Source organism: Ambystoma mexicanum, chromosome 4q (genome assembly GCF_040938575.1).
Source record: "Ambystoma mexicanum isolate Mex_15411 chromosome 4q, UKY_AmexF1_1, whole genome shotgun sequence".
In the NCBI taxonomy this organism is placed as follows: Eukaryota; Metazoa; Chordata; class Amphibia; order Caudata; family Ambystomatidae; genus Ambystoma; species Ambystoma mexicanum.
Window position 1 is genome coordinate 722,335,046 of NC_090928.1, and position 25,807 is coordinate 722,360,852.

Here is a 25,807-nt window from a genome sequence, read left to right on the forward strand (position 1 = left end):
AATGTTAGTTCAAGGGGATTGTGTCCTGCGATATATTCCACATCTATGACAGTAATCACCACAGCTGTGCTGCCTCGGAACATTTTTCGCCGTAGGTGTCCTGCGTCGGTACGCTGTCATCGAGGGCCTCCGTCGAGGGTCGACGTCACTGGATGTTATATCTAGGACGCATGCCGCCTGTAGCCTCAGTTCTGTTTTTTTTTTCCACGAACGTGTTCGCTCCGGAATCTCGGCACACTCGGTTCTTCTACTTCGATTGTGAAAATGTCTTCCTCTCCTTCTACCCTGAAGTCAGGCTTCAAAAAGTGTCAGGACTGTGGTGCCAAAATGTCCATTACGGACCCGCACCACATCTGCCTCTGGTGCCTCGGCGAGAGCCACGCCACCGACGACTGATGACTGCCAGTCCCTGACATCGAAGGCCTTGCGGGAGCGGAAGAAGAAATTGTCGGTAGGTAGGGTTTCTTAACCCTGTAAGTCTAAATCTGCTTGAATTTCGACCGACGACTCCTGGGGCGACTCTCCACATCGGCGTAAGTCCGCGGGGGGTCTCAGTCTCTAAGTGGGTCCTGCCATTCCTCTGCCTCTTTTAGGCATTCTCGGAAGTGCCGTCATCGGTCGCCTTCCCCTTCTCCGTCCTCGTCTGAGGACTCCGACAGACGGCGGGTTGCTTGTCCCACCAAGCATTAATCGCCGGCGGAATGGGACACATTCCGTCAGCAGATGGCGATTTTCGAATTCCGTTCCGTACGCGCCTTCGAGAGAAGCCAGCAAGGAACGTGCTAGAGCCACCACTCGCACGCCTCCGGGCTCGGGCAGTCGGCGCGATCATCGGGACCTCGACTGCTCCCGATCGGACAAGGTTGATCACCATAGCTGTGCCAGGTCCCAGTCCTCGAAGCCGCCGGAGCCTGTGAGGCCTTCTAAGAAGGCATCGACGCTGTCGATGCCATGTCCGTCGAGGGACTCTCTCGAAGGACACGCTCAGGGCTCCGGTCTTGAAGCTGTTGTCTCCTCGGTCGACGTCGATGCCAATTCCATCGGCGCCCTCAACGCCTTTTTGAGGAGAATTTACCAGAGGTTCCCCGGAGGGCAGTGGAAACTCTGAGGAAGGCCCTCTGTGTCAGTGAGGCCTGTCTTTGAGCCCTTCTCTGGGCATCCCCACAGGCTTGATTTATTTCAGCCTTTGGACTACATCTCAGAGGTGGATGAAGGGTCGGATGAGGAGGGGGTTGTTCCTGATGACCTGTTGTCTGGTCACAGCCAAATGGAAGACCTATGTCAGTCTTTACCTGACGCCAGTGGTCTGGACACCTCTGCGGAGGTTGAGTTTGGCAGGCCTGAGCCTGGTACATATGCCGAGTCCTCGTACAGGCATCTCATGTCAAGGGTGACTGAGTACTTGGGGTGGTCTGCACCACCTGTTGATTTCTGCAGGATGACCTGACCAATATATTGGACCAAGGTCCGCCGACTGACGTTACCATTTCATATGGCCTTACAAAGAAGGGTGACAGCGGCTTGGACTGCTCCTGAGAGTCTCCCGGCAGTGGGTAAGTCGCTTTGGAAAAAATACCGTCCAGCCAGTGGTGACCCCTTCTACTTGTCTACGCACCCCATTCCGGAGAGTTTGGTGCAGGCGGCTACGGCCCCAGCGAAGCAGGCTGCGTATCCTACCATCCCTCCTGATGGGGACGACAAGCACTTTGATGATTGGGCGAAGAAAGTATTTTCATCTGGGGGTATGGCTTTAAAGGCAGCCATCTCAGTTTGTGCCTTAGCAAGATTCACTCACTCTGTGGAATTGTGTATCTTTGGCGGCTGAACATATTCCCGAAGGGGAGGAACGGGATGGCCTTCTAGCCCTCGTGCAAGATGGCAAGGATGCCATGTGTGAATCCGTTCAGTCAGGTCTGGACGTGGCAGACTGTGTCAGCCGGTCCATGGTGGCGAGCACCGTGATGCGCAGGTTTGCGTGGTTGCGGAAGTCGGGGTTTGCTCCTAATGTGCAGTGCCGGCTTCTCAACGTGCCCTTTGATAGTGTCCATCTTTTTTGGCAGCAAGGCTGACGAGAGCCTTGAGAGGTTGCAGACCTCGAAAGCTGCAGCAAAGTCGTTGAGCGCTACAGTACGTCAACCTCTGCCTTTTTGTCCTAGGGGACAGCAATGGAGGGGAGGTTCCTTTCGATACTACTCTTCCTTTGGTCGATTGAGGGGAGCTGCCAGTCAAAGGGGCCAACGTAAGAGTGAAAACAAGGTACTCGAGGTGCCAAAGCCGCTCGGGCAGTTGCCTCCTTGCCCTCAGGCACTGCCGCAGCCGCTTCCGCTCAGTCATGAGGCTATGGCCCATGGTTCGCCGGTTGGGGGAAGACTGGCGCAGCATCTTGTAGAATGGAGTGCCATTACTTCAGATGTGTGGGTTATGGAGATCAAAGCCCATGGCTACTGTCTTCCTTTCCGGCAGAGGCCTCACGACAATCCACCGGGGAAGCTCTCTTTGAAGAGTCTGGATCCGCTCCTTGCGCAGGAAATCCTATCCCTGCTGGAGAAAGGCGCCATAGAACTGGTGCCTGTAGCGGAGAGGAACAAGGGATGGTATTCCCCTTATTTTTTGATCCAAAAAAAAGACTGGGGGATTGAGACCCATCATGGACTTGCGTGGTTTGAACAAGCTCCTCAGGAAGTTCAAGATGGTTACTCTTTCTCAAGTCCTCCAGGCCCTTCAACTTCAGGATTGGCTGGTGTCTCTTGACCTCAAGGATGCTTACTTTCCGATTCATCCCAAGCACAGGAAGTTCCTGAGGTTCGCGGTTGGCGACTCGCATTTTCAGTTTCGGTCCTGCCATTCGGATTGACCTCCGCCCCGAGAGTCTTCTCCAAGCTAATGGTGGTGGTGGCAGCATATCTCGGGAAAGGGGGATTCATGTCTACCCCTACCTGGACGATTGGTTGATCAGGGCACGCTCTCCCGAGCAAGTCCTGGATCATCTTTCTGTCACCTGCCACTCCCTTCACAGGCTGGGCTTCTCCCTCAACTTGAAGTCTCATTTGACACCTACCCAGCGGCTCCAGTATATCGGAGCAGTGCTCGACACATCCCTGGGGCAGTATTCGCCTCCCCAGGTGAGGGCTCATCACATTCTGCAGATGGTGGACAAGTTTCAACATGCCCAGAGTCTCCGGCGTTTGAGTTCTTGAGGTTGCTCGGCCTCATGGCATCCTGCATTCTATTGGTGCCGCAGGCCAGGCTGTGGATGAGATCTCTGCAGTAGGCTCTCAAAATGCAGTGGTCGCAGTCCTCCGGCAGGATGTCGGTTCTCGTTCAGGTGCCGCCCTCGGTCCCCCAGGATCTTCTGTGGTGGGCTGTCGAAGGCAATCTGATGAAGGGGGCACCATTTTGGCTACGCTGGGCAGAGGTGACGATCGTGACGGATGCATCCCTCACGGGATGGGGAGCTCACGCTAACGAGTTGACCGTCCGCGGTCGTTGGTCTCCGTCGGAGTCCAGACTCCAAATCAATCTGTTAGAGCTGTGGGCCATCAGGCTAGCCCTAAAGGCTTTTCTGCCGTCTGTGCGGGGGAAGAATGTCCTGATTATGATGGACAATATAGTAGCCATGCACTACCTCAAGAAAAAAGGGGGGGGCAGGGTCACTCCCACTGTGCAGAGGGGCGAAGAAGCTCTGGTTCTGGGCCATACAGCAGGAAATTACTATTGTGGCAGTTCATCTGGCCGGAGACGAAAACACAGCGACGGATGCTCTGAGCAGGCAGAACACGGTCTCTCACGAGTGGGAGCTGGCTCAGGAAGTTCTTTTGGAGATCTGTCACGATGCCTGCCCCCGGAAAGCCAGACCAGGCCCAGCAACCCCGGAAGCAGGCATTATGCCACTTGAAACATGCCCAAAAACCCCAGTTAGGGGCTCTTTGGCTACAGTCCTGGCGCCTATGGCGCCAGGCTCATAAGAATAAAGTCAGTCCTGGTGCCATGGGCGCCATGCTCATTACAGAAATCTTACCTGATGCAGACCATGCTGCACAAAGCCACAAGCCAAATGAGGCTTAAAGGGACTACTTTACCTCAGGGACTCCTTTCCTCTCGGGTGGGGCTGTGGAAGGATACTTACCTGGGACTTCTTCCAAGGCTATTTAAGCCACACCCGGACAGCCACACGTGCTTCGTGTTCTGCTTGCTGCAGCGTAACGCTCACCGTGTCTTCAGCAGCTCCAGTCTTCAGCCACGCCCGCTTCAGCCCTGGAACACCTGGAACAAGGAAAGGAGAAGAAGAGGTCAGAACAAAACCCTTACCTGAATCCTTGATCCAGCACATCGTCGATCTGGAAGAGAGAAGCCTTCTCGGGTGCATTGCCACGCACCTCGCAGAGCCGCGCTGAACTCACCAACCGGGGCTGCATTCCTTTACTCCATCGCGAATCCAGCATCTCCAGGCCATTCTTCAACACCTGGGGGAGACGAGAACAGATAGGTGAGCAAGGGCAATACAAACCACCCCCAAAGACTTACCCGATTTACCACAGGGGGTTACTCACCTCATCTCGGGTCGGCGTAGTCAATTCTGCATCATTGCCGCACCCCGGCCCCTAAGGGGAAAACAAGGACAATACAAATCACCCCCAAATACTTACCTGATTACCACAGGGGGGTACTCACCTCATCTCGGGTCGGCGCAGTCAAAACCCGCATCACCGCCGCACCCCGGCCCCTAAGGGGAAAAAACAAGGACAATACAACCTAACCCCAAAGACTTACCTGAATACCACAGGGGGGTACTCGCCTCATTTCGGGTTGGCGCAGTTAATTCTGCATCATCGCTGTACCCCAGCCCCAAAGGGGAAAACAAGGACAATACAAATCACCCCCAAATACTTACCTGATTACCACAGGGGGGTACTCACCTCATCTCGGGTCGGCGCAGTCAAAACCCGCATCACCGCCGCACCCCGGCCCCTAAGGGGAAAAAACAAGGACAATACAACCTAACCCCAAAGACTTACCTGAATACCACAGGGGGGTACTCGCCTCATTTCGGGTTGGCGCAGTTAATTCTGCATCATCGCTGTACCCCAGCCCCAAAGGGGAGAACCACAATAGACTTACCAGGATCTTACCAATTGCCACTTGGAACTCTTCTGGTAGTTCAAATCTGCAACCTGCAAGGAATCTGGCAGAGTGAAGATCAGACTTTTGAACTCTTACGAACAATTGGACTTGGAGTCAATACTGGAACTCACCAATTCCTCCACGCCAGTGAAGTAACTGGTCGTCTACGCGCCCCTGCGCTCGACGCAGGATGGAGAGCTCATCTTTCCAAATCTTCAGGTGAGATTAAGAGGGAACTTCAGGAGTGTTCTGTGGGCAGACAAGGGGAGTGGGAAGGCGGGTTAACGCTCAGATTACGGGAGGTAATGTTTGAATGTGACTTATTTCTAAATTATCTTATAACCTCGCCGTGACACCCGAGGGTCTGGGCGTGTAACAAATAAAATAAATAAATAAATAAAATTGCAGAAAGATATTCGTACGAGTCCAACAAACGAAGCCAAGTGGGACTGTCCAGTCTGTCATCTCGGCTCTACGTGTTACTCTGGTGGAAGCAACAGCGGGCCAGTCCCGATCGACACCCCCTTGGGAATCAGGTGAGCGTAACAAGATCTTTGCCCTTTGGGGGACCCCACAAGTGGATCTCTTTGCCACCAGTATCAACCGGAAGTGCCAACGATTCTGCTCGCAGGAATTTCCTCTAAGAGGAGCGTTAGGGGACATGTTCGTAGTGGAGTGGTCCTTCCCACTGCTGTACGCATTTCCTCCAGTCCCTGTCATTCCACAAGTGTTGCGGAGGTTATGGAGGTTTGGTTCCCGAATGATCCTCATTGCTGCGGCATGGGCCAGGAGAGCGTGGTACCCGGACCTTCTCGACATGTCCATCTGACCTCCATGCTGTCTTCCCTATCGACGATCTGCTCTCACAGGAGGGAGGTCGGGTTCTCCATCCAGAGGTCCAGTCTCTCAGCCTTCATGCTTGGTATCTGACAGGATGAGGTATAAGGATTGGGACCTCCCTTAAGACGTGATGGAGGTGTTGCTTTCGGCCAGAAGGCCCGCAACAAAATCCCTGTACCGTTGATGTTGGAGACAGTTCTGCGAATGGTGCCGGGTACAGAATGTGGATCCTTTTCAATGTTCAATTCCTGTGGTTCTGTCTTTATTGCTTTCATTAGCCCACAAGGGCCTGCAAATGGGTACCATTAAGGGTTACCTGGCGGCGCTGTCAATATTTAAGCGCTCGTCTGAAGAGTGTTCGTATTTTAAGATTCCTTTGATTTCTCAATTTCTAAAAGGGCTAACTAATGTGTTTCCACCGTCACCTTTCCAGGTGCCGGGATGGGATTTGAACTTAGTTCTAAAGTTCATAATGAGAGCTCCGTTTGAGCCCTTACATTCGTGTCCATTGAGACTGTTGTCCTTTTTAGTTGCGGTTACTTCCGCTCGATGAGTGAGTTGCAGGCTCTTTCCGCCAAGCCACCTTTCACGGTGTTCCATAAGGACCGGGTTGTCATTAAGGTTGGTCCTTCTCTTCCGAAGGTTGTGTTGGAATTTCATTTGAGCCAGATGGTAATTCTTCTGGCGTTTTATCCTCCTACGCATCCTGGTAAGGAAGAGGGGAGGCTCCATAGGTTGGATCCTAGGAGAGCTTTGAGTTTCTATCTCTCACGGATGTCCCGGGTCAGAGTGGACCATCAGCTCTTTGTTGGATACGCTGAAAGGTGTTTAGGTCAAGCTGTTTCCAAGCAGATGGATCATTTTGATCATCTTTGAATGTTACTGTTTGGCGGGTAAGGACCCTCCAGTAGGCTTACGGGCGAATTCTACTAGGGGTGTGGCTGCCTTTACTGCTCTGAAGAGGGGTGTTCCCATTCGTAATATTTGTGAAGCAGCCACATGGGCCTCTGTCCATACTTTTGTAAAACACTATTCCCTGGACTGCATCCATGGGCAAGATTTGACCTTTGGTAAGGCTGTCCTCTATTCTGCAATTTGATTGGGCATTCTAAAATTCTAAATTTTTTCCCACCTCCAGACGTTTGTACTGCTTTGGGAGTCTGTCATAGAAGTGGAAACGTCGGAGGACACAATCCCCTCGAAGAACAAGTTACTTTCTTACCTGGTAACGTTCTTGCAATGGGATGACGTATTCCACATCGCACCCTCCCAACCTGCCCCTCTACAGAATTTCTTATGCGATTGCAGCTTACATTTCCACAAGGCTTTCTGCAGTCATACTGGCAGAAGATTGGTGCCACACGTTCTGGGAAAAAACTACAACTGAGGCTACGGGCGCCGTACGTCCTAGATATAACATCCGGTGACGCCGACCCTCGACGGAGGCCCTCGAGAACAGCGATGCCTGCACCTAAAACTTTTCCGAGGCAGCACAGCTGTGGCGATTACTGTCATAGATGTGGAATACGTCGGAGGAACATCTCATAGAAAGAACGTTACCAGGTAAGAAAGTAACTTGTTCTTCTAGCTAAAGCTACCGTGGCAAAGTTCTGAAGTTAGTTGGTGCATTGACCCCATGTATTAATCATTAACACAATCTGTGTGTTTTGGTAATTCATTGAGTTTTTACTAAATTGCAGGTTTGGGAGATTTTTTAAGCTCTTAATGTACATTTTTTTGTGGTGCATTTCTGTACATTACCTGACGGGTTGGAACCAAGCAAAATTCCAGCTACCCAAATTAAACAAGGCTGCTTTCGAACTATCTGGTAAGTTTTTTTTTTTTTTAATGTCATACTTGTCAGGGAGAAGACTCTTCCAGGTGCATTGACTTTAATGAACGCCACCTAGGCTGATATGGGCGTTCACTTTTGGGAAGTGGAACAATGCTAAGGCATGGCAAAAGGTGAAGTAGATTTTTACGTTTTGTGAGGTATTGGAAAGGGGCACCCCAGGTCTTTCTCTGCACTGCATGCTCTCTAGCTCACTCCTGCTCCCATCCCGTGAGCAACAGAGCCTGTGGGTAGGATCCCCCCATTGTTGTGCTTTTATTCAGTTTTGGGCTCCAGTAGGCCTCTGTGCACTCGCCAGCCTTCCCCTGTCCTGCCTCCCAAGAATATTGCAGATTGGTCAGTGTGTTTCAAACGTGACCCGAATTCCTGCCTCTTCAGAGGCTCACTGAGGGAAGCCAGCAATGGGCCACCTCAAAGGGCAGCTCCATCGGCTTTTTGCCCTTATTCCTCAAGTCACACCAGATTGAACATCCTACAATGACAACACAAATGAGGTGGTATGGGCGGGGAGCACAGCCATTACTGTGTTCTGGTAAAAACCCTGTCACTCTTACATTACTATCACCTGTTCCTAGCAATAAGATCTCTCTGCACTGGTAAATAGCCAATGTGTGAATCATGATGTGCACTGGGTTGCCACTGTGTTAAACTTTCCTGCGCTCTCTTGATAGCCACTGTGCAGGCATTGTGTTGCACTTAGATGGAATTTTTGTATCTGTTAGGATAGCTTTTCTATTACACTAGACGTTTTATAGGGATAGCCTGATATGATTGTAGCCTGTCTGTTGAACTCAGAAGATCTATGAGTTACCCATTGTATTGTAGCCTGTCTATTCATCTTAGCCAGGAATTGCAGCTAGGAGATTCATGATATTAGCTTGTCTATTGCGCTTACAAATTGATGAGGATAGCTAATGAATTGCACATAGAAAATATATGCAGGTAGCCTTGAAATTGCACTTAGATTTTCGAGGTAGCCTGTCTATTGCATTCAGATTTATTGGGATAGCCTGCCTATTGTGCCTAGAGGATCTAAGAGAGTAGCCTGTTCATTATACAGAAGATGTGATCATACAGCTACTTCAAAAACAAAGCTCCATCTGAACCTCAAGGTACGTATTTACACACCACTTTTGTGGACATCTGCCGTAGGCGCTGCCACCCTCTTGCATGCATCAGAATGCAGCGACTACCTATGGCAAAAATTCAGGTATAGTTGGACATGTGTTGGGTTCGTATACCAGACTAAAAAAACAAAGCACAGCGCCTCTGCCATCAGATTGCAGTGACAACCTATGACTAAATTCGGTCTAGCTGGATACACGAGTCTCTTGCATTAGTACGCTCTCCTTACCACTGTAGCACCAATCCACATGCCTGAAATTCATGGAGCTCATCCAGCCCACCAAATTTCCGATCTTGGACAAATGCAAACGCGCATTTTAATAATTCTGACAATGTTCTCAAACCTTGGACTTCGGTCACCTGAGGGCGTTCCCACCACAAGCGCGCTGAGGCCATACTAATGAGATAAAGGCGCTATATTGATGACAAACTACTACCTTTAAAGTGGTGTTCCATATAAGTAGCCCCGAGAAATTATTGGGTCCACCCACCCTCTAGGTATTGAGTGTCCACTAGTATGAGTTTGCTGGTATTGGCACAAATGTTTAATTGGATTGTGAAGCAGTGAAGACAATTGTGCTGCTTTTGGCGCACCTTAGAGGCTCTCAACTGGCTCCCAATTAGGGACTTTGTCCTTCACCGCATTTATTGGAGAATGTTTCGCTTTTTCTGTTTACAAGAGATGTGCTTTACAATGTATCACCTTGGAAGAGTTATAGGTTCTGAATACCATGTGCTGGTCAGGTTTTGCTGTTGCATGTTAAAATGGAACTTTGCATATTGCTGGTTTCCTGTGTAGGTCGGGGGTCATTGTTGCCTCTATTGAAATTGTTGTTCAGTCTCCTGTCTGCCTTGTAGGATAGTGTGGCTGACTGCTCAATTTACAGATTTTGAATCTTGGCATTAGGTCTGACTGTCAAATGATTAATCTCTCACCTGCTCTCACCAACTAAGGCTTCTCCACTCGAGTGAGATTGGAAAAGTGTGTGCTTCACGTGGAAAGGGGACTTCTAGTCCTGCATGTTGGTTTCTTCAGGTTTTTTCTCTAAAGATTGAAGTAATGGTGCATTTGAAGTCTGTGGGCAGATGAAAGGGTCCAATGTATGGTTGCTGCACAATTCAAACGTTTCTACATTCTACACAAGACTCGGGTTTAGTTGTGAATGTGTAACTTATTACATGCATTTTTATACAGCTGTAAAGACATGCGTAATATTGTCAGAAAGCATACCGTTAATTGTGTCAGAGCACGAAGTGTAAGTAATTCACAATGTACTCTTGGGTCCTAATCCTCTGGTCGGGTCCTACCCAATTTCTAAACCCTTTTATACAGCGGACTATTGAAGTGTGCACACTTTAGAAATTTGCTTGCTTTATTGTTGTGGGGACTATTAATGTAATTTGTAGAAAAATGGTAGTGTCTAACAATTTTATAATGACGAGCAAACGGTAAAAAGTGCAGTTCTAATTACAGCATTGTTTTTTCAGGTTGTTTCTGACCGACAGACACCAAGGAAAGATGAAAGCATGGTATCCAAAGCAATGGAGTACATGTTCGGCTGGTAATTCGAAGATGGAGAGCATTCCTCCTGACACAGCTGCTACCTGAAATTAACTTCCATCTTTTTTGGTTAGTTATATAACCACAACTGACAGTACCAAGACTTTTCTGTAAACCCAAATGCGAGCGGATGCCTTTTTAAGGGTGCTGTGTTCATGGATTTGGACTAAACAATGATGGCCAAGCTAGGTCCCCATGATTTGTAAGGTAGCTGTACATACAGTACTCAACAGTGTGAATGTGCAATGCTGGTCCTACTGCATCTGAATAAAGTAGCAATACGATTTTTTGACTAAATATTTGTACATCGTGAAATATGGAATTTTGATGAGAGCAGGCACAAAGTAACTATGATGGTTAATTGATTATTGTATCAGAGTGCCTTTTAACTTTTAACAAATACCGTACCTGATTGTTGAAAACATTTTTTTTTGCCTTCTGCTGAGCTTAACCGATTTACCAATAGGTTTTAATTTGAATATTGTCTATAACTAGCTTTGTCCAAAAGAATGTTTCTACCACTGTATGTTGTATGTCATTTTTCAATGTTAAATGTTTTTAAACTTTTATTGTAACTTTTCAAATAAAAAGATTTGCAAGTAACAAAGTTGAAGTCCTTTGGATGGATGTTTGTTTTGTTGTCTAAAAATCATGCTTACATTGTAACGTTTGCCATTTTTGTTAAACATATTTTGGGCATTCACACCTCTGAGAATACGGGAAGAGATGCATAAAGACAAAAATAGAGATCACCGTAATAGTTTACAAAAGGAAAACTAGCCACATTTGAGACTGAGGGAACAAATAAAATGCATTCAATATAACAGTGGGTAATGCATACAGTACTTTAATGTGGGCTAGTGATCAAAATACAATAATAAGTGGGAAGATATATGGATCACAAATGGGTAAGCGGAAGACTCCTCATCCCACCCCCTCCTGTGCAAATCGTGTGCGTTCTCCTCTGCCATTTGCAGTTTTTAAAGCATATTTACGAGGGTTTTTTCATTTCAATATAAATGTAGGAATTGGGAAGCTCAAAAAGGTAACTAAAATTTACTGTGAATGGAACTAACGGTTCAGAGACAATGGTTGCTCCAGATGCATGTTTTGAATATGGCCAAAAAATAAGAAGGACTATAATGTGTAGAATGCGCGAATGTGGAAAAACACACCAAAACGTGTCGGAGTGGTAAAAAAGGAGAATTACAATTTTTCTTGATGCCCATATCGGGGAGCTTATTTGAATGGGACTGGCTGGGGCTGAGCCATCTTCGACTTTAATCAGTGACCATGTTTGGCTTTCACGCTTAGTTTCAATGTTCGAATGTGATCAAGGCACTATAAAATACAGCTAAAGGTCAAAACCTCAGGACAATATGTTAGGCTCACTAACCAGGCCAATCTATAAGTTTACATGACAAAGTAACTACACCTATGTGACGGAACCTCTTTTATACAACATTGCACACTGGCATTTGGGCTTGCTACCATTACTCCTAGGTTGTCTGAATTCTGTGAATCTTGTATAAGTTACAAATGCTCTAAAGAGGTAAGGGAAGTAGTCTTTTATGACACCCATCTGCCAATGTTGGCCTCCTTACGTATGACTCTTTAAACAACAAAATGTATTACATTTGTCTGGGAAGTGGTGGTCCAGAGGTGTGCTACTGTGAGGGTGCGACAGATGCGACCCCCCTCATGCACCCGTATGTAGTTTACTTACCGGACAGGGCATTGCAAGGGTAGCGTCCGATACCACACAGAATCCAATAGAGGCCATAAACGATGGCTAGGAAAGCCCTCTTCATGACCATCGGAGACTCGCCCATCTCCCCACACACCGCACGCCATACCTGTTTGCAGGCTGTAGACCTTCACATAAAAGCTTTACATGTACTAAAAAGCGACCTGCACATCCTTTCAATGATACTATTGTGAGGTGGTGCGTCAACAGTGTGGCAGTCCAGTTAGAGGAGCTTTTTGACCGAGAATTTTAGCATCGCCTGATTCCCTCTTTGCTCAACTACAGCTATGCAAAACACGGCATGTGATAACTTTAAAGAGTTCCTTTAACAGCTTTTCAGGTCCTAAAACCTTCTTTGCCGGACTGTTTGTGCCTGTTTACTTTCAAACTGCAATACCAACTGTTTTTGTTATGAAGCAGGTGGAGACGATAAGTGAGTAGGTTTATCTTTATTTTCTTGTACCGTCATAAGAACAAACCCCGAGCTGTCAAGCCCTTCCAGATTCACTTACAACCAACCGATCCACAATGCACGGACGCTCCACCTCAACACTCCACACCGTCACAGGCTTTGCATAGGCCGACATCTAGTGCTTGGTATGGCATATTACAAGATTTGTTTTGCATTTCGAAAAGGGGCGCCAACGGGGTGTGTTGGTAATACTACCCTATCGTGATGTTTACTGTATCCATGATCGTTCACGCATCTGTCTTCGGATGTTTTTTTTTCTCCCATTGGTTTAGTTGCACTTCGCAGAGTTGGTTAAGTAGTACTCGAATTTCAGGCATCATTATCTACAGTTCAAACTTCTTTCTTATTCCCTTGATCAGCGTGCAACGATAGACTGTTACTTTACAATGGAAGCAGTCTGCAGTTTCAGGCTTCTGCCTTCACAGTAGGGAGAGTGGGGGGAAAACACTTGCGCGTAGGGAAAATGTCTCACTTTTCCGCCATCATTTTCTTTATCCTGTTGTCCCCCCAGCATTGGTCATGGAAACCACTCCCTTCAAGTTCTGTCCCACGTGTAATATGACATTTCTGTGGCAGGATACCCATAGGGTGTGTAATTATTGCCTTCATCGTGACCACTGATTATGTCTGCTCTTTAAGATGAAAACGGTCAAAGACAGTCATTTGAAATGCAGGACGGCATTTGCAATACAGGCTGAGGCATCATCTGATTACCCCCACCGGTGCACAGGACTCTGCAAAACAAGAGGACTGTATTGGCATCCTTTCAGATGCAGATTATATTTTTGATCGGGGGAAACTCAAGTTTCCTGAGAGCCAGTCGCCTGCTCCGGACGACACTCAATACCCCAAAACCAGTTTTGACACACGTATAGAAATTAGCCAAATCCACAGTGGAGAAAGGTTCTTATGCACCTACCAGGTCGGCGTCACTGAAAACATCCTCTGGTTTAAAACACTCGACACATGTTCCTACAGGGATGTCTATGCTGACTGCCTCTGCAAACACGGATCATCAGGGTGCTAACATAGAAACGTCGCACATGCCAAAACTCCACATTTCGACAAAAGTGGAAAAGACCAGAGCTACACATAAAGGAAGCACCTCAACTATCACTGAAACTCTCAAGAGATGGAGAGATAGTAGTATATCGGGGCAGGAAAGAGGGGGAGTCCCCTCCTATAGATATTGGTACTAGTGGTTCAGGAAGTTTGACCAAAGAATGAGTCCACTATCAATAAAATGGCTTCCTTTATGGATTTTATAGAGATCCTTTCATACCGCAAGATTTATCTTTTGATGAAGAGCCTCACTCTAAGATAATGGGTACTGAGCCTGTTCCCTCGTATGAGGAACCAGTAGAAACTGATATTTTTTAGTTACTAGTGATGCTTTTGTTGAGGATAATAGACACAGGCCTAGAGGACCTTCAGATCGACTCAATTGATATTAACGATCCAGTGTCATCGTCATCTATTGATGACGGTGTCTTTACTCTTCTCAAGGACAAGCGCATTTTAAAATAGACACACAAGAATCAGAAGAGGACACTGATTTTGTTGATGACATTTTAAATGAGAATTTAACAAGTCAGTCAATATACCTCTTCTTAAATCTGTAAAGACGCTTGGACCCTTCTTTAGCTACACCACGACTCAGAAAGCCAGTTAACACTCAAATCGAAAGAGTTTAAGCCAGCCTCGAAAGATCTTCTATTCATTGGGGGTCACTTGATACCAGACTCCCTAGTTGTCACTAAGACACGCAAAAGGGCAGGTACTCTTAGCTTCTACTGTTGCTCCTCCCAACAAGGAAAGCAGGAGAATGTATTCTTCAGCAACTTACGAAATGCAAATCCCCAGAAATACTGCCCTTATTGCTAATTACAACAGGGCCCAATGTGATAACATGGAGGCACTTGCGAGCAGCGCTGCAAAGCCGCTCAGGACAGACTTGCTCAAAACAATCCCTGAAGGCAAACGTACCGCTGATGTAGTTAAGCACCCTTGATGCTGCTGAGAACACTGCTAGGGAGATTACAGAAGGCACCTTAATTAAAAGGCATGGTTGGCTATGCAAATCAGGCTTTAAAGTGGAAACAACCCTATTGAACATGCCAATCGAGAACCGTGTTTTGTTTGGGAAAGCAGTAGACTAAGCACTAGAAGCCACCAAGAAAGACCACAAAACGATGACATTATACCAGGAGGCCACCAGGGTGCATGTCAAGATGGAAACCTGATTGCGGTACTTCAGCCTCTGTCCTGAGTAAGTGTAGAGTTTTGCCTGAGTTGATGACCCAGGAACAGTGTTGACTGGGTCCCCAGGCAGTGAGTTGATAGCGGCATCGCTCTGCTGAACGAGAACTGACCACAGCCCGTTGTGGAGAACGGGTCTCCGAAACAGGAGGCCCACTCTGCTGGAAGGCAGGCCACAGAGACTAAGTGGGCCAGCTGGTGCAGCTACAGTGGCTGCCCAGTTGGGACTGAGACCCGGGGCCAAGGCAGGGATTGGTAATCCCAAAGGCACAACAAACCCGATGAGGTTTCGGGCGGCTTCCCCTGGAGGGGCCGCAAGCAGAAGTGGATCAGGGCTGAGGTGGTGAAGCCCGAAGCTGCTAAGTACCAGAAAGGAGGAGCAGGAACCGAGCGAGCCACTCGTTAATGAAGCGCCAGGATGAAAGAACTGAGTGGCCCACACGGTCACACGTGGCAAGTGAAAGGAAGCCCTCTCCCAGGGGGTAGGGCCTGGGATTTGGGAGGTGGCTAACAGCGGGCTCCCAGTGAATACTGTGGGAGCAAGCCTGGCACCACTGCATTGTCACTGGCAGCAAGGGGTGTGAGGGACCCTGTAAAGAGACGAGCAATTTGCAGCACGGGCTGCAAGAAGGGACAAGTGGAAAGGCGCAGCCTTGCTCTTTGGTAACAGATCTGGAGCGTGTGGAGTGCAAAAGATTCATAGAATAGACCCAGGAGGCCTGTGGTATGGGCAGTGAGTTGGTGTGGCACAGTAGGGGAAAGGGGCTGGACCAGGGACTGTGGGCTCTGAGGCTCGACAGAGTGAAGTGGAGTTGCAAGGGCCCACCGCAGACCGGAATGAATTGTTACTGTCAAGGAGTCCAGAGGAAGGTATAGAGGGGACGGGGGTCCCCAGCAGAGACATGTTTGGAAATCAAGTAGGGGAACACCATGCCGGAGATTGGCCAGGTAAATGAATTGAAAAGCAATGCTTTCGCAGTTCCAGTATCTCGACGGGTGAGACCCGGTGAAGGCAAAGGCTGATGGTGGATCTCCCCACCCCCCCCAACCCCTCTTGTGCTGCAGAGATTCGCACCATTTAAAAGCGACGTCCAGATGCTCCTGGAGGAAATCCGTGGAATGTGCACTGACATTGAAGCAAAAATGGCAGACTAATCAGCAAAGGTGGTCACACATTGGAGGAGCGACCAGACTGGGTGGAGACGAATCAAGCATTTTCATGGGGTGCTGATATCACAGATTGAGGTCAGTCTCTGGGACATTGAGAGGAGAGGTGGAATTAGGGCTTAAAGCGGATTACATTGAAAATGGAGAGAGCCGTAATGACCTCAGTTTTTGGGTCTAAAAGAAATGAGGGGGCAGTCTATAGCTGGACTTGAATCCAGGAAATCATAGGGATGGTCCTAGGAACAAAGGAAGGTGCATGTGTGACATTCGACTGGGTACACCGTTTGGGAGGAGGAAACTGAGGACCCTGCTCGGTACTGGCCAGGCTGCATTACTATTGCAACAAAGCAGACATCCTGGAGAAGGCAAGGTGAATGGGGACTATTGAATACGAAGATTCCAACGTGGCTATATTTCAGGATCTCTCTGCCCAGACCCTTTTGAGGCGAAAGTAGTGTGGCCTCCTCAATAGGTGGCTTCGGGAGAAAGAGGAGAGATACAGGTGGGGATACCCATTCACACTTGCAATTGAATTGGAGGGAGAGAGATATTACATGATGTTGGAGGAGGACATTAAGATGCCCCTGCAGGACAACTGCGGAGGAGGGGACATCCGCGAGAGGAGAATTTAGGGCCCGAAGACGAGAATATGGCAGGTGCAAAATACAAGGGGCCAGGAACACCCTCTTCCCCCTGAAAGGAGACCACATGAAGAGGGCCGAGTGGACTGTTGCAAGTTTTACGGGGTTGTGGAACCCCATGCCTGGAAGCCGGTTGGGCATCGGTTTGTATTTTAGAGGGAGGTTAAGGGAGGGAAGTGGGGGTATAAAGTGGTCGAGTTTAAGGGAGAAGGCTTGATTTCTGAGGTTTGGCTCGAAAAGGGGGGGGTGAATTGAGGGGCGGGAGGATGGGGAAAACGAGGCTGCTCGAGAGTAAGGGGGATGGTGGGGTGAAGCCGGAATGCTACATACAGGCGGGAGGAGTTGGGGACGTTAATGCGGTCAGGGAAGGGGCTGCTATCCTTGTCGTTCAGCCGGTATGCCCGAAGTTTCTGGTACGGGGGCCAAACACACCAGAGGGGAAGGGACAGAAGGGAGAAAATGGGATGGAGCGGTGTCACAGAAGTGCTTATAGTGTTTGGGGGGGGGGGGGAGTGGGGAGGCAAAGGGGGTACCGGGGAGGGAGTGTTACAGGCACCATATTGTCTCAACTGAGTCTATGAATTGGGCAGACCAAGGACCGGGAAGGATGGTGGTTTCCACTGAGGGGAAATGGCTAGTTGGAAGGTAGCAACGCTTAATGTGAAAGGTTTGAACTCCCCAGACAAAAGGTCCCTTCCGGAGAACATGCTTTGTAAAACCCGATTAGCAGCACTTTTCTTGCAAGAAACACATAGGCAAGGGGGGAGGGGAGTGTTCCTTGAAATGGCCGGGGTTTGGGTAGACTTACTGGGCCTCACATAAAATGAGTAAAAAGGAGGGTGTCTGGATTGTTTTGTCGAATGCCATGCAACTGTGGGAGGTCCAGCTGAGGAGAGTCTTTGGAGGCAGGTTTGTGGCTGTGAAGGGACCCATGGAGGGTGCATTGCTAACCCTTACATCTATATATGCACTGAATGTGAATGGGCTGACCTTCCTTTGGAAGGGGTTCTCGGTGCTGGAGGAATGGGGGAGGGCATGATGATGGTAGAGGGTGACTTTAATTTGATTGCAGATCCGGCGGTCGACTGGTGTTCGGCAAAGGGTGATAAGGTCAAACCAGGAGGAGGGAACATGAAGCATTCTCCCAGCTGCTGCAGGACCGCTTTTAGGTGGATGTGTGGAGGTCTAGGTTCCCCCAGACGGGAGGATATACTTTCTTCTCGCCCCCACACCAAACCTAAACCGGAATTGATTTCCTGCTCTCGGGGGAGTAGGAGGTAATATCGGAACCATGGGTGATATCGGAACCATGGGTGGAGTTGATATGGTCGGACCACTCGGGGGAGTAGGAGGTGATATCGGAACCGGAGGTGATATCGGAACCATGGGTGGAGTTGATGTGGTCGGACCACGAGGAGGTCACAAAGGAATGGTGGATAGGTGGAGAGAGGAAGGTAACGCCACGCTGGAGATGTTATGTCGTCTCCTTTGAGACCCAATATTTCGGGACTACTTGTGGAAAGAGATCATACAATATTTTGAAATCAATGACACGGGGTAAGTGCACTGGAAGATAGTATGGGACGACAGTGCGAGGCCTCCGGTTTGTGCAAGGGACCCATAGGAAGAGGTAAAGGAAAAGGCGAGGGAGGAACTGAGGTATATGAGGGCAAGGTCGGGAGTGGATAGGGAGGAGCTATTGGGGGCAATGCGAGACAAATGGCAGGAACTGCACTCGCTCCTTATGGGGGGAAGTGGAGAAGATGTGCTACACTAAGCAACGGTTTTATGAGTGAGGTGATAGGGTGGGGATGCTGTTGGTAAACCGGATTGGAGAATTCAAGGTGGAAAGGAGGGTTCACCATCTAAAGGATGAGAATGGGGAGGTGATTGTCCCCAGAGGAAGCAACCCAGATCGCTTTACGGATTACTACAAACACTTGTATTCTCCAGCATTGGATCTTTCATGGATTCACATGTCAATATTTCCCGTCGTCAGGCTGGGAAACCTCAGTAACTTTAACTTGTCATTGTCCTATGGAAAACTTTGACACCTTAGTGTCCTATCGACTTCCTTTTTGGGTGCTTTAGGCTACCCAATAGGACTTTGGGTATAAATAGCCCCTCCCCTGCAGCTTCCCTTCAGATTTCAACCGTCTCCAAACAGTTGGGATCACCTCGTGTCTACTCTTCGTGTTCTATACGTGCTTTTCGTACTATCGGCCAATGTGTCATCTGTGGGCCAGAAAAAATCGCTGTTTAGGCCTTGTGCTACCTGCAGCCTAAAGAAGGTCTTCGAGGGGGACGGCCATGCAGATTGCCTATATTGCCTGTACCGCAATCATTCGGCGGAAGCCTGTGAGATCTGTTGTGGGTTTTCTCAGAAACTGCTGAAAGAACGCAACCACCAGCTGATTAGTTGGCTCAACGAGGGCACTTACCCGGGTTTAGAGGTTTCGTCCCGGGGAAACAAGTCCTCTGCTCCGGTGGTGAAGGCATCTACGCAGCGGAGGGCGATGTCTGCGGAACCCCCTGCCAAGAAGCAACACACGGAGGTGCCGGCATCGGAGGTGGAGAAAGGTGGTTCCTCTGCATCCAAGTCGCATCAGTCCAAAGGTGTGAGTAGCTCTTAGCTCTCCAGGTCGCCAAGACCGAACAAGTCCATGGGGTCGAGTGATGGGCCCGAGAAGTCGGCGCAGAAATCGGTGTTGTTGGAGAAGGCGAGGGTGAAAGTCTTCTTCGAAGCATTCATCAACTAAGGACAGGCATAGGTCATCTTCCAGCCAAGACTCGTCCAAACACCGTTCTGGCACTTCAACCATGTGGCTAGCTGGAAGGCGAGGAGCCAACACAAGTGTTAAGCCATTGGACAGTGAGGCCAGGAAACAAGATGCTTACGGGAAGAAAGTTCTCATGGTGGGCGCTACGACAGTGAAGGCAGCAAATTCTTTGGCCATTATGGGCAGTTATGATGGGGAGATGTGGAACTGGTGGGCCGTGCTCTTGGAACATCTCCCGGAACAACAACGCAAGGAAGCTATGCTGCTGGTTCGAGAAGAGGAGGCCTCCAACCACAGCATCAACATCGCAGTGGACTTGGCGGAGTCGGGCTTCAAACAAATAAAGGTGTTCTCCGGAGGCAGGCGTGGTTGCGCTGCACTGACTTCTGTCCAGAAGACCAGCATAAAGTTGTGGATATGCCCTGTGAGGGGGAGCAGCTCTTTGCTGAGAAGATTGATGAAGCGCTCAATGGCATGAAGGAAGACACTGAGACGGCGAAGTCCCTGGGGGCTCTGCAAATGAGCCGTTCATTTTGCCCCTTTTGGGCATTTCAAGGGGCCTCTGGTATTTCTAGTTTTGCTGCCTCCCGTGACCGGCGTTAGTCGCCCCGATTACTCTTCCCAGGGTTCAGGCGCTCATTTCAAGCGACGCAGAAAAGCAAAGACTACCAGGCGCAGCGTAAGAAGAGTCCTGCCTCCTCAGCTGCTAAGGGACGGCTATCTAAGTCTCACCAATGACTGCCATCTGCCATGCCGGCCGTCAACTTGGGGGCAGAGTGTCGCAACACATCGACGAGTGGAATGTTACTATGGACCGCTGGGTACTGGATACGGTACGTCTTGGCCACTCAGTTTCACCGTCCTCCACTCCCAATTCCACCTGTGCATGTGGTGCAGCCGCACCTGCCTGTCTTGCGGCAGTAGGACAAACTCATTTTGGCGAAAGGGGCGATAGAACCAGTCCCGATGTCCGAACGGGGGCAGGGGGTGTAGTCCCGGTATTGTCATCCAAAAGCCCAATGGAAAGTGGAGGCCTATTCTAGATCTTCGGCCGTTGAACAAGAATCTGCAACGCCTGAAGTTCAAGATGCTAACGCTGCAGGATGTGATCCGGGCAGTGCAGCCGGGGAGCTCTTGGCGTCGTTAGATTTGGAGGACGCTTACTTCCACATCCCAATGTGGCCAAACCATCGCAAGTTCCTGCACTTTCTGGTTGGGGACGACCATTACCAGTTCTGTGTCCTCCCATTTGGGCTAAAGTCTGCAACCAGAACATTCACAAAATGCCTGCTCCAGTGGCTACCTAACTCTGCAGGGAGGGACATCATGTGTACCCGTATCTGGACGACTGGTTGGTACGGGCGCTGTCGCCAGAAAGGGCGTTGGAGTCTCTCCAGGCGTCAATGAACCTGCTACGATTGGGCTTCACAGTAAACTTCACAAAATCCTTTCTGATGGCATCCAGGGTGTTGGTTTTTCTTGGTGCCCAGTTTCTCACACAGGACAATCTGGTGAAGCTGTCGGAAGAGAGTGGTGAAGTTGCAGTCCAGAGCGGCCGAATGGGGCCGAGGAACGTTGGTCTCGGTCCACAGTTACATGTCACTGCTGGGGTCCATGGCGTCCTGCATCCCGCTTATCCCGAACTGTTGCTTGTTCATGCGACCGGTACAAGAATTTCTCGCAGACAGGTGTTCACAAAGTCGAGTGTTATGGTCGGGGACAAGGTGGTCATCTCCAAGGGACTGGTGGAAGCCCCTCAATGGTGGGCATGCACAGACAATCTGGGACGGGGCATGCCCCTGCTGGAGCCGGATTTTCAGTTCACGATGGTGGCGGACGCTTCTCAGGTGGGTTGGGGGGGCGCATCTTGACCAGTCGCAGGTCTAAGGCCTGTGGTCTTGGGAGGAGGCAGGATTGCACATCAACGTACTGGAGTTGCGAGCGGTGCACTGGGCCCTGAAATCCTTTCTTCCTTGCATCCAAGACGTGGTGGTTCGCATTCTCGGCTCCTGTCCAGAGAGGGTCAGGAGGTGTGGCATTGAGCATTGCTCGGGGAATTCACATTACGGCTTACCATCTGCCGGGGGTCCAGAATGTGCAGGCAGACGCTCTCAGCAGAGACAGGGGGCAGGTGCACGAGTGGATGCTGAAGGAGGAGCAGGTGATGAAGATCTTCAGGAAGTGGGTGTTCCCCCCTCTCGACTGGTTTGTCACGCCAAAGAACAAGCAGTGCCCATTGTTTGCCAGCAGAGTAGCTCATCCAGGGTCAAAACGAGACACGTTCTCGTTCGTATGGACAGGCCTCTTTGGGTATGCGTTCCCTCCGGTTCTGCTGCTTCAATGGACGATCCAGTGGGTGCGCAGATACAAGTGCAGAATGATCTTAGTCACCCCATTCTGGCCCAGACAGACATTCTCAGATCTCCCTCATCTGGCGGTGGAAGAGCTGCTTCGTCTGAGGGCAGAGCAGGATCTACTATCACAGGACGAAGGCAGAGTGTGGCATCACGATACGGCATCTCTGAGCCTGGCTGCCTGGCTCCTGACCACTCAGTTTGGTCATTTAGGTATTTCACAGGAGTGCCGTCGAATCCTGGAGGCGGCAAGGGTGCCTTCCACTAATGTGGCGAGATTCTGTGCCTGGTGTGAACAGCAGCCGGGAGTGCGGCCATTGGAGATTACTCCGGCCAAGTTTCTCCCATACCTGCTGCATCTGGTGCAGTGGGCCTGGCGTTGTCTTCAGTCAGGGTGCATTTAGCGGCCATTTCCAGATTCACCAGACTGCGTCGTGCTACTCCTCTGTTTGGTGACAGATTGGTTAAGCATTTTCTTAAAGGACTTTTTCTGACATTTCCTCTGGAGAAAAGGTTTGCTCCGGTATAGAGTCTCAATGTGGTTCACGCTGCTCTCATGAAACTTCCGTATGAGCCCATGTCGACAGCATCCTTGAAGTTCCTCTCATGGAAAGTCACGTTTCTAGTGGCAATCGCATCTGCCAGGAGGATTTCGGAACTTCAGGCGCTGGTCATTGACCCACCATACCCGCGATTCATGAGGGACAAGTTTCTCCTGTATACTAATCCGCACTTCATACCAAAAGTGCCTTTGGAGTTTCACAAACACGCTACAATTGCCTTGCCCTCGTTCTTCACTAAGGCGACCACGCCGGGGGAAAGAGCCCTGCATTCTCTGGACTTTAAGAGGGTGCTGAAGTTTTATCTGGTCCTTACCGGGACTTCAGGCAGTCGAAATAGCTGTTTGTGGCATTTGGTCCCTCCAGCAAGGGGCGATCCATTTCCAAGCAATGACTTTCCCGTTGGGTCTCGTCTACAATTTCATTTTGTCACGGAAAGGCTGGCAAGCCCTTGAGGGGCAATCCTAAAGCCCATTCTACAAGCGTCTGCGGCGCTCTGGGCTGGAATCCTGCTCATTGACATTTGCCAGGCAGCTTCTTGGGCGGTGCCGCCTACCCTCACCAGACACTATTGTCTGGGTCAGCAACATGTGAAAGATGTACAGGTGGGACGGTGGTCCTTCAATGCCTGTTTCAATAAGGTAAGCCCTGCAGCTTCCGGGGTTTGTGTTTTGCTCTATCACTTGCTGGTTCTGTTATCATGCATGTTGTTGGATGTCATTCGTTGGGTTCGTGGTTATGGCCTGGGGCATGGGGTTGGTTTGCCTGTCATGCACTTCCAAGGGTTGTTCGTACTGCTTTGTAATCTATTCACAGCATGTGAATCCATGAAAGATCCAATTTTGGAGAAGGGAGTAGTTTTTACCTGCAGCTCCATTTCTCCAGCGTTGGTATTTTTCATGGATTCACATGCGCCCGCCGCCCTCCCCTGCAGGCGATACGTGATTCGGGTTTTCTCTACTTTGGAGGTTAAAATCTGAAGGGAAGCTGCGGGGGCAGGGCTATTTATACTGAATGTCCTATTGGGTAGCTTAAAGCACCCAAAAAGGACATAGATGGGACACTAAGGTGTCTTGTCCATAGGAAAATGGTAGGTTAAAGTTACTGAGGTTTCCCAGCTTGACGAGAAATGTTCACAGCATGTGAATCCATGAAGGATACCAACGCTGGCGAAGTGGAGTTACAGGTAAGAAACTACTCTCTTCCCAACCATATGCGCCAGGAGTGTGGGAGGTGAAAAAGTATGTGGGAGCACTGTCCATCCCGTGACTGACTAGTGAGGAGAGGCCTTTGCTGGAGGTGGACATAACAGGGGAAGAAGTCAGATGGGCTATATGTCATCTAAAGCCAGGCAAGGCGCTGGGGTAAGATGGTTCTACTGCAAATTTAGATTGGCAGTTCCTAGATGTTCTGGCAGAACCCTTGGCTAGGGTCTTTAACTCTGTCCGGAAGGCAGAAGATATCCCCCACCACATTCCTGGAAGTGCTCATAACGGTAGCCTATGGAACCTTGGTGTTGCTGAAGGAAGAGTTGGGAGGCGGGGGAGGTAGGATTCCCAGATCTTGGGACATGACATAAAAGGCGGCCCAGCCGAGAATAATGGTGAACCATCTGGACCCTAACTCAAGCTATGCAATTACAAGAGAAAATGGGCCAAGGACTTGGGAATCGACTAATCCAATGAGTTGTGGGATAAAATATGCAGGAGTAAAGCTATCCACATTGTCCCTATAATATCAAATGCAGGCATTCAAATTGATACATAGGTGCCATTACCCACCGACAACCCTAGCAAACGTGTCTGGGGTGGATTTACGCTGTTGGCACTAATTAAAAAAACTGTGAATACTATCATATGTGGTGGAGCTGCCTCCTTATTCAGACATATTGGGAGGATGTACTGGGATGGCTGAAGGATCTGGATGGGGTACACAGGCCAATGGAGCCAATCTTGCTGTTTGGAGTGCGGGAGAAGGAGGATATGGGGGAGGAGGGTCACATGGTCTGAACCCTATTAGTAGCAGCAAGTAGTTGTGTGGTGCAACATTGGAAAAGGGGGCATGTGCCCACTGAAAGGGAATGGGTACAGAAGGCAAAGTCCATATATGATGTGGAATACCTGACGAATCTCCTGCACGAGGCACGAACAGCCATTGAAGGGATTTAGCTGCGTTTCTTCAATAAGTAAGATTGATAACCGGCCTTGGGAAAATAGAGGGAAGATGGGAATCTATTAGTGTGGCGGAGGTATATGGGGAGGTGTTGATAAAGCATGTAGGGGTTGCGCAAGGGGGAGGAAGTATCTCAAGAGTTGAATGCTGACCCCTTTGGTGCAAATATTGAGGTGTTGCAATACAATTTTTAATTTCTAAAGAAGGCCTTTAAACCACATTTTTCATTTCCCCTTTCCAAAGAGTATCACAATCCGCCTGATGTGCTTTTTGAAGCCAGGGTTACTCCAGGTCACAGGGGCAAGCAAGTTACTCTTCAGGGGCAAGTACATTTCCATGTTTCTCCCAAGGTGAAGGGGCCAGCTTTCAGTAATTCCCCAGACAGTTTAGCAGGGGACATTTTGGAGGAAGAGGGCAAACCGCTGAAGGTTCGGCAACAACCTCTAAGCAATGACACACAGCTTCAAGAGATCACATATGACAAGTGGGTACTAGACACAGAAAGAGGTGGATATTGCATAGAATTTCAAAAGCAGTTGTGCAATCATCCACCACGGCACAGACAATCAGTTAGAACACCAGCGGATTCTACAAGATGAGATGGTTGCTACTTCAACAAGGTACAATAGAACCAGTCCCTCAGAGGTAAACAAAGGTATTTATTCAGTATACTTCCTTGTGCCAAAGAAGGAAAAAAACAAAACACCCAGTGCTAGACCTCAGGCCAGCAAACATGCATGTCACACCACAGTTCAGGATGGCAACACTTAAAGAAGTAATCGCATTGTTAAAAAAAAAAGACTTAATGACAACATTAGATATGAAAGATACATATTTCCAGATTCCAATGCTGCCAGCAGATCGAAGTATCTTCAGTTCAAATTGAGTGAAGCGCATTACCAGTTCAATGTACTTTCCTTCTGGATGACAACAGCCCTGCGTCTCTTCACCAAAGTGCTAGGTGTAGCAGCAGCGGATCTGCACAGACAGCATTCCAGTATACCCTTCTCTGGACAATTGGCTCATAACAGGAAAAACACATGGGATATGTTGGCAAAATATGCAGAAAACCATAAATCTGCATCAACTAGACTTTGTTTTAGCAATGAAAAGACGTCCAGTCTAGTCCACAGTCAACAAAAACAATTTCTGGGGG

The 25,807-nt window shown here is 49.1% G+C and overlaps 1 protein-coding gene across 5 annotated transcripts in view; it reads left to right on the plus strand.

Moving 5' to 3' along the window:
• Window positions 1-11,112, plus strand: part of NUP35 (nucleoporin 35) — a 538,931-nt gene extending 527,819 nt beyond the window's left edge. For all 5 annotated transcript variants that reach the window (XM_069608305.1, XM_069608306.1, XM_069608304.1 and 2 more), the window contains exon 10: window positions 10,427-11,112. In XM_069608305.1, coding sequence (XP_069464406.1) covers window positions 10,427-10,504 — 78 coding nt within the window. In that variant the 3' untranslated portion in view covers window positions 10,505-11,112. The remainder of the gene's footprint in view (window positions 1-10,426) is intronic.
• The last annotated feature ends 14,695 nt before the right edge of the window (window positions 11,113-25,807 follow it).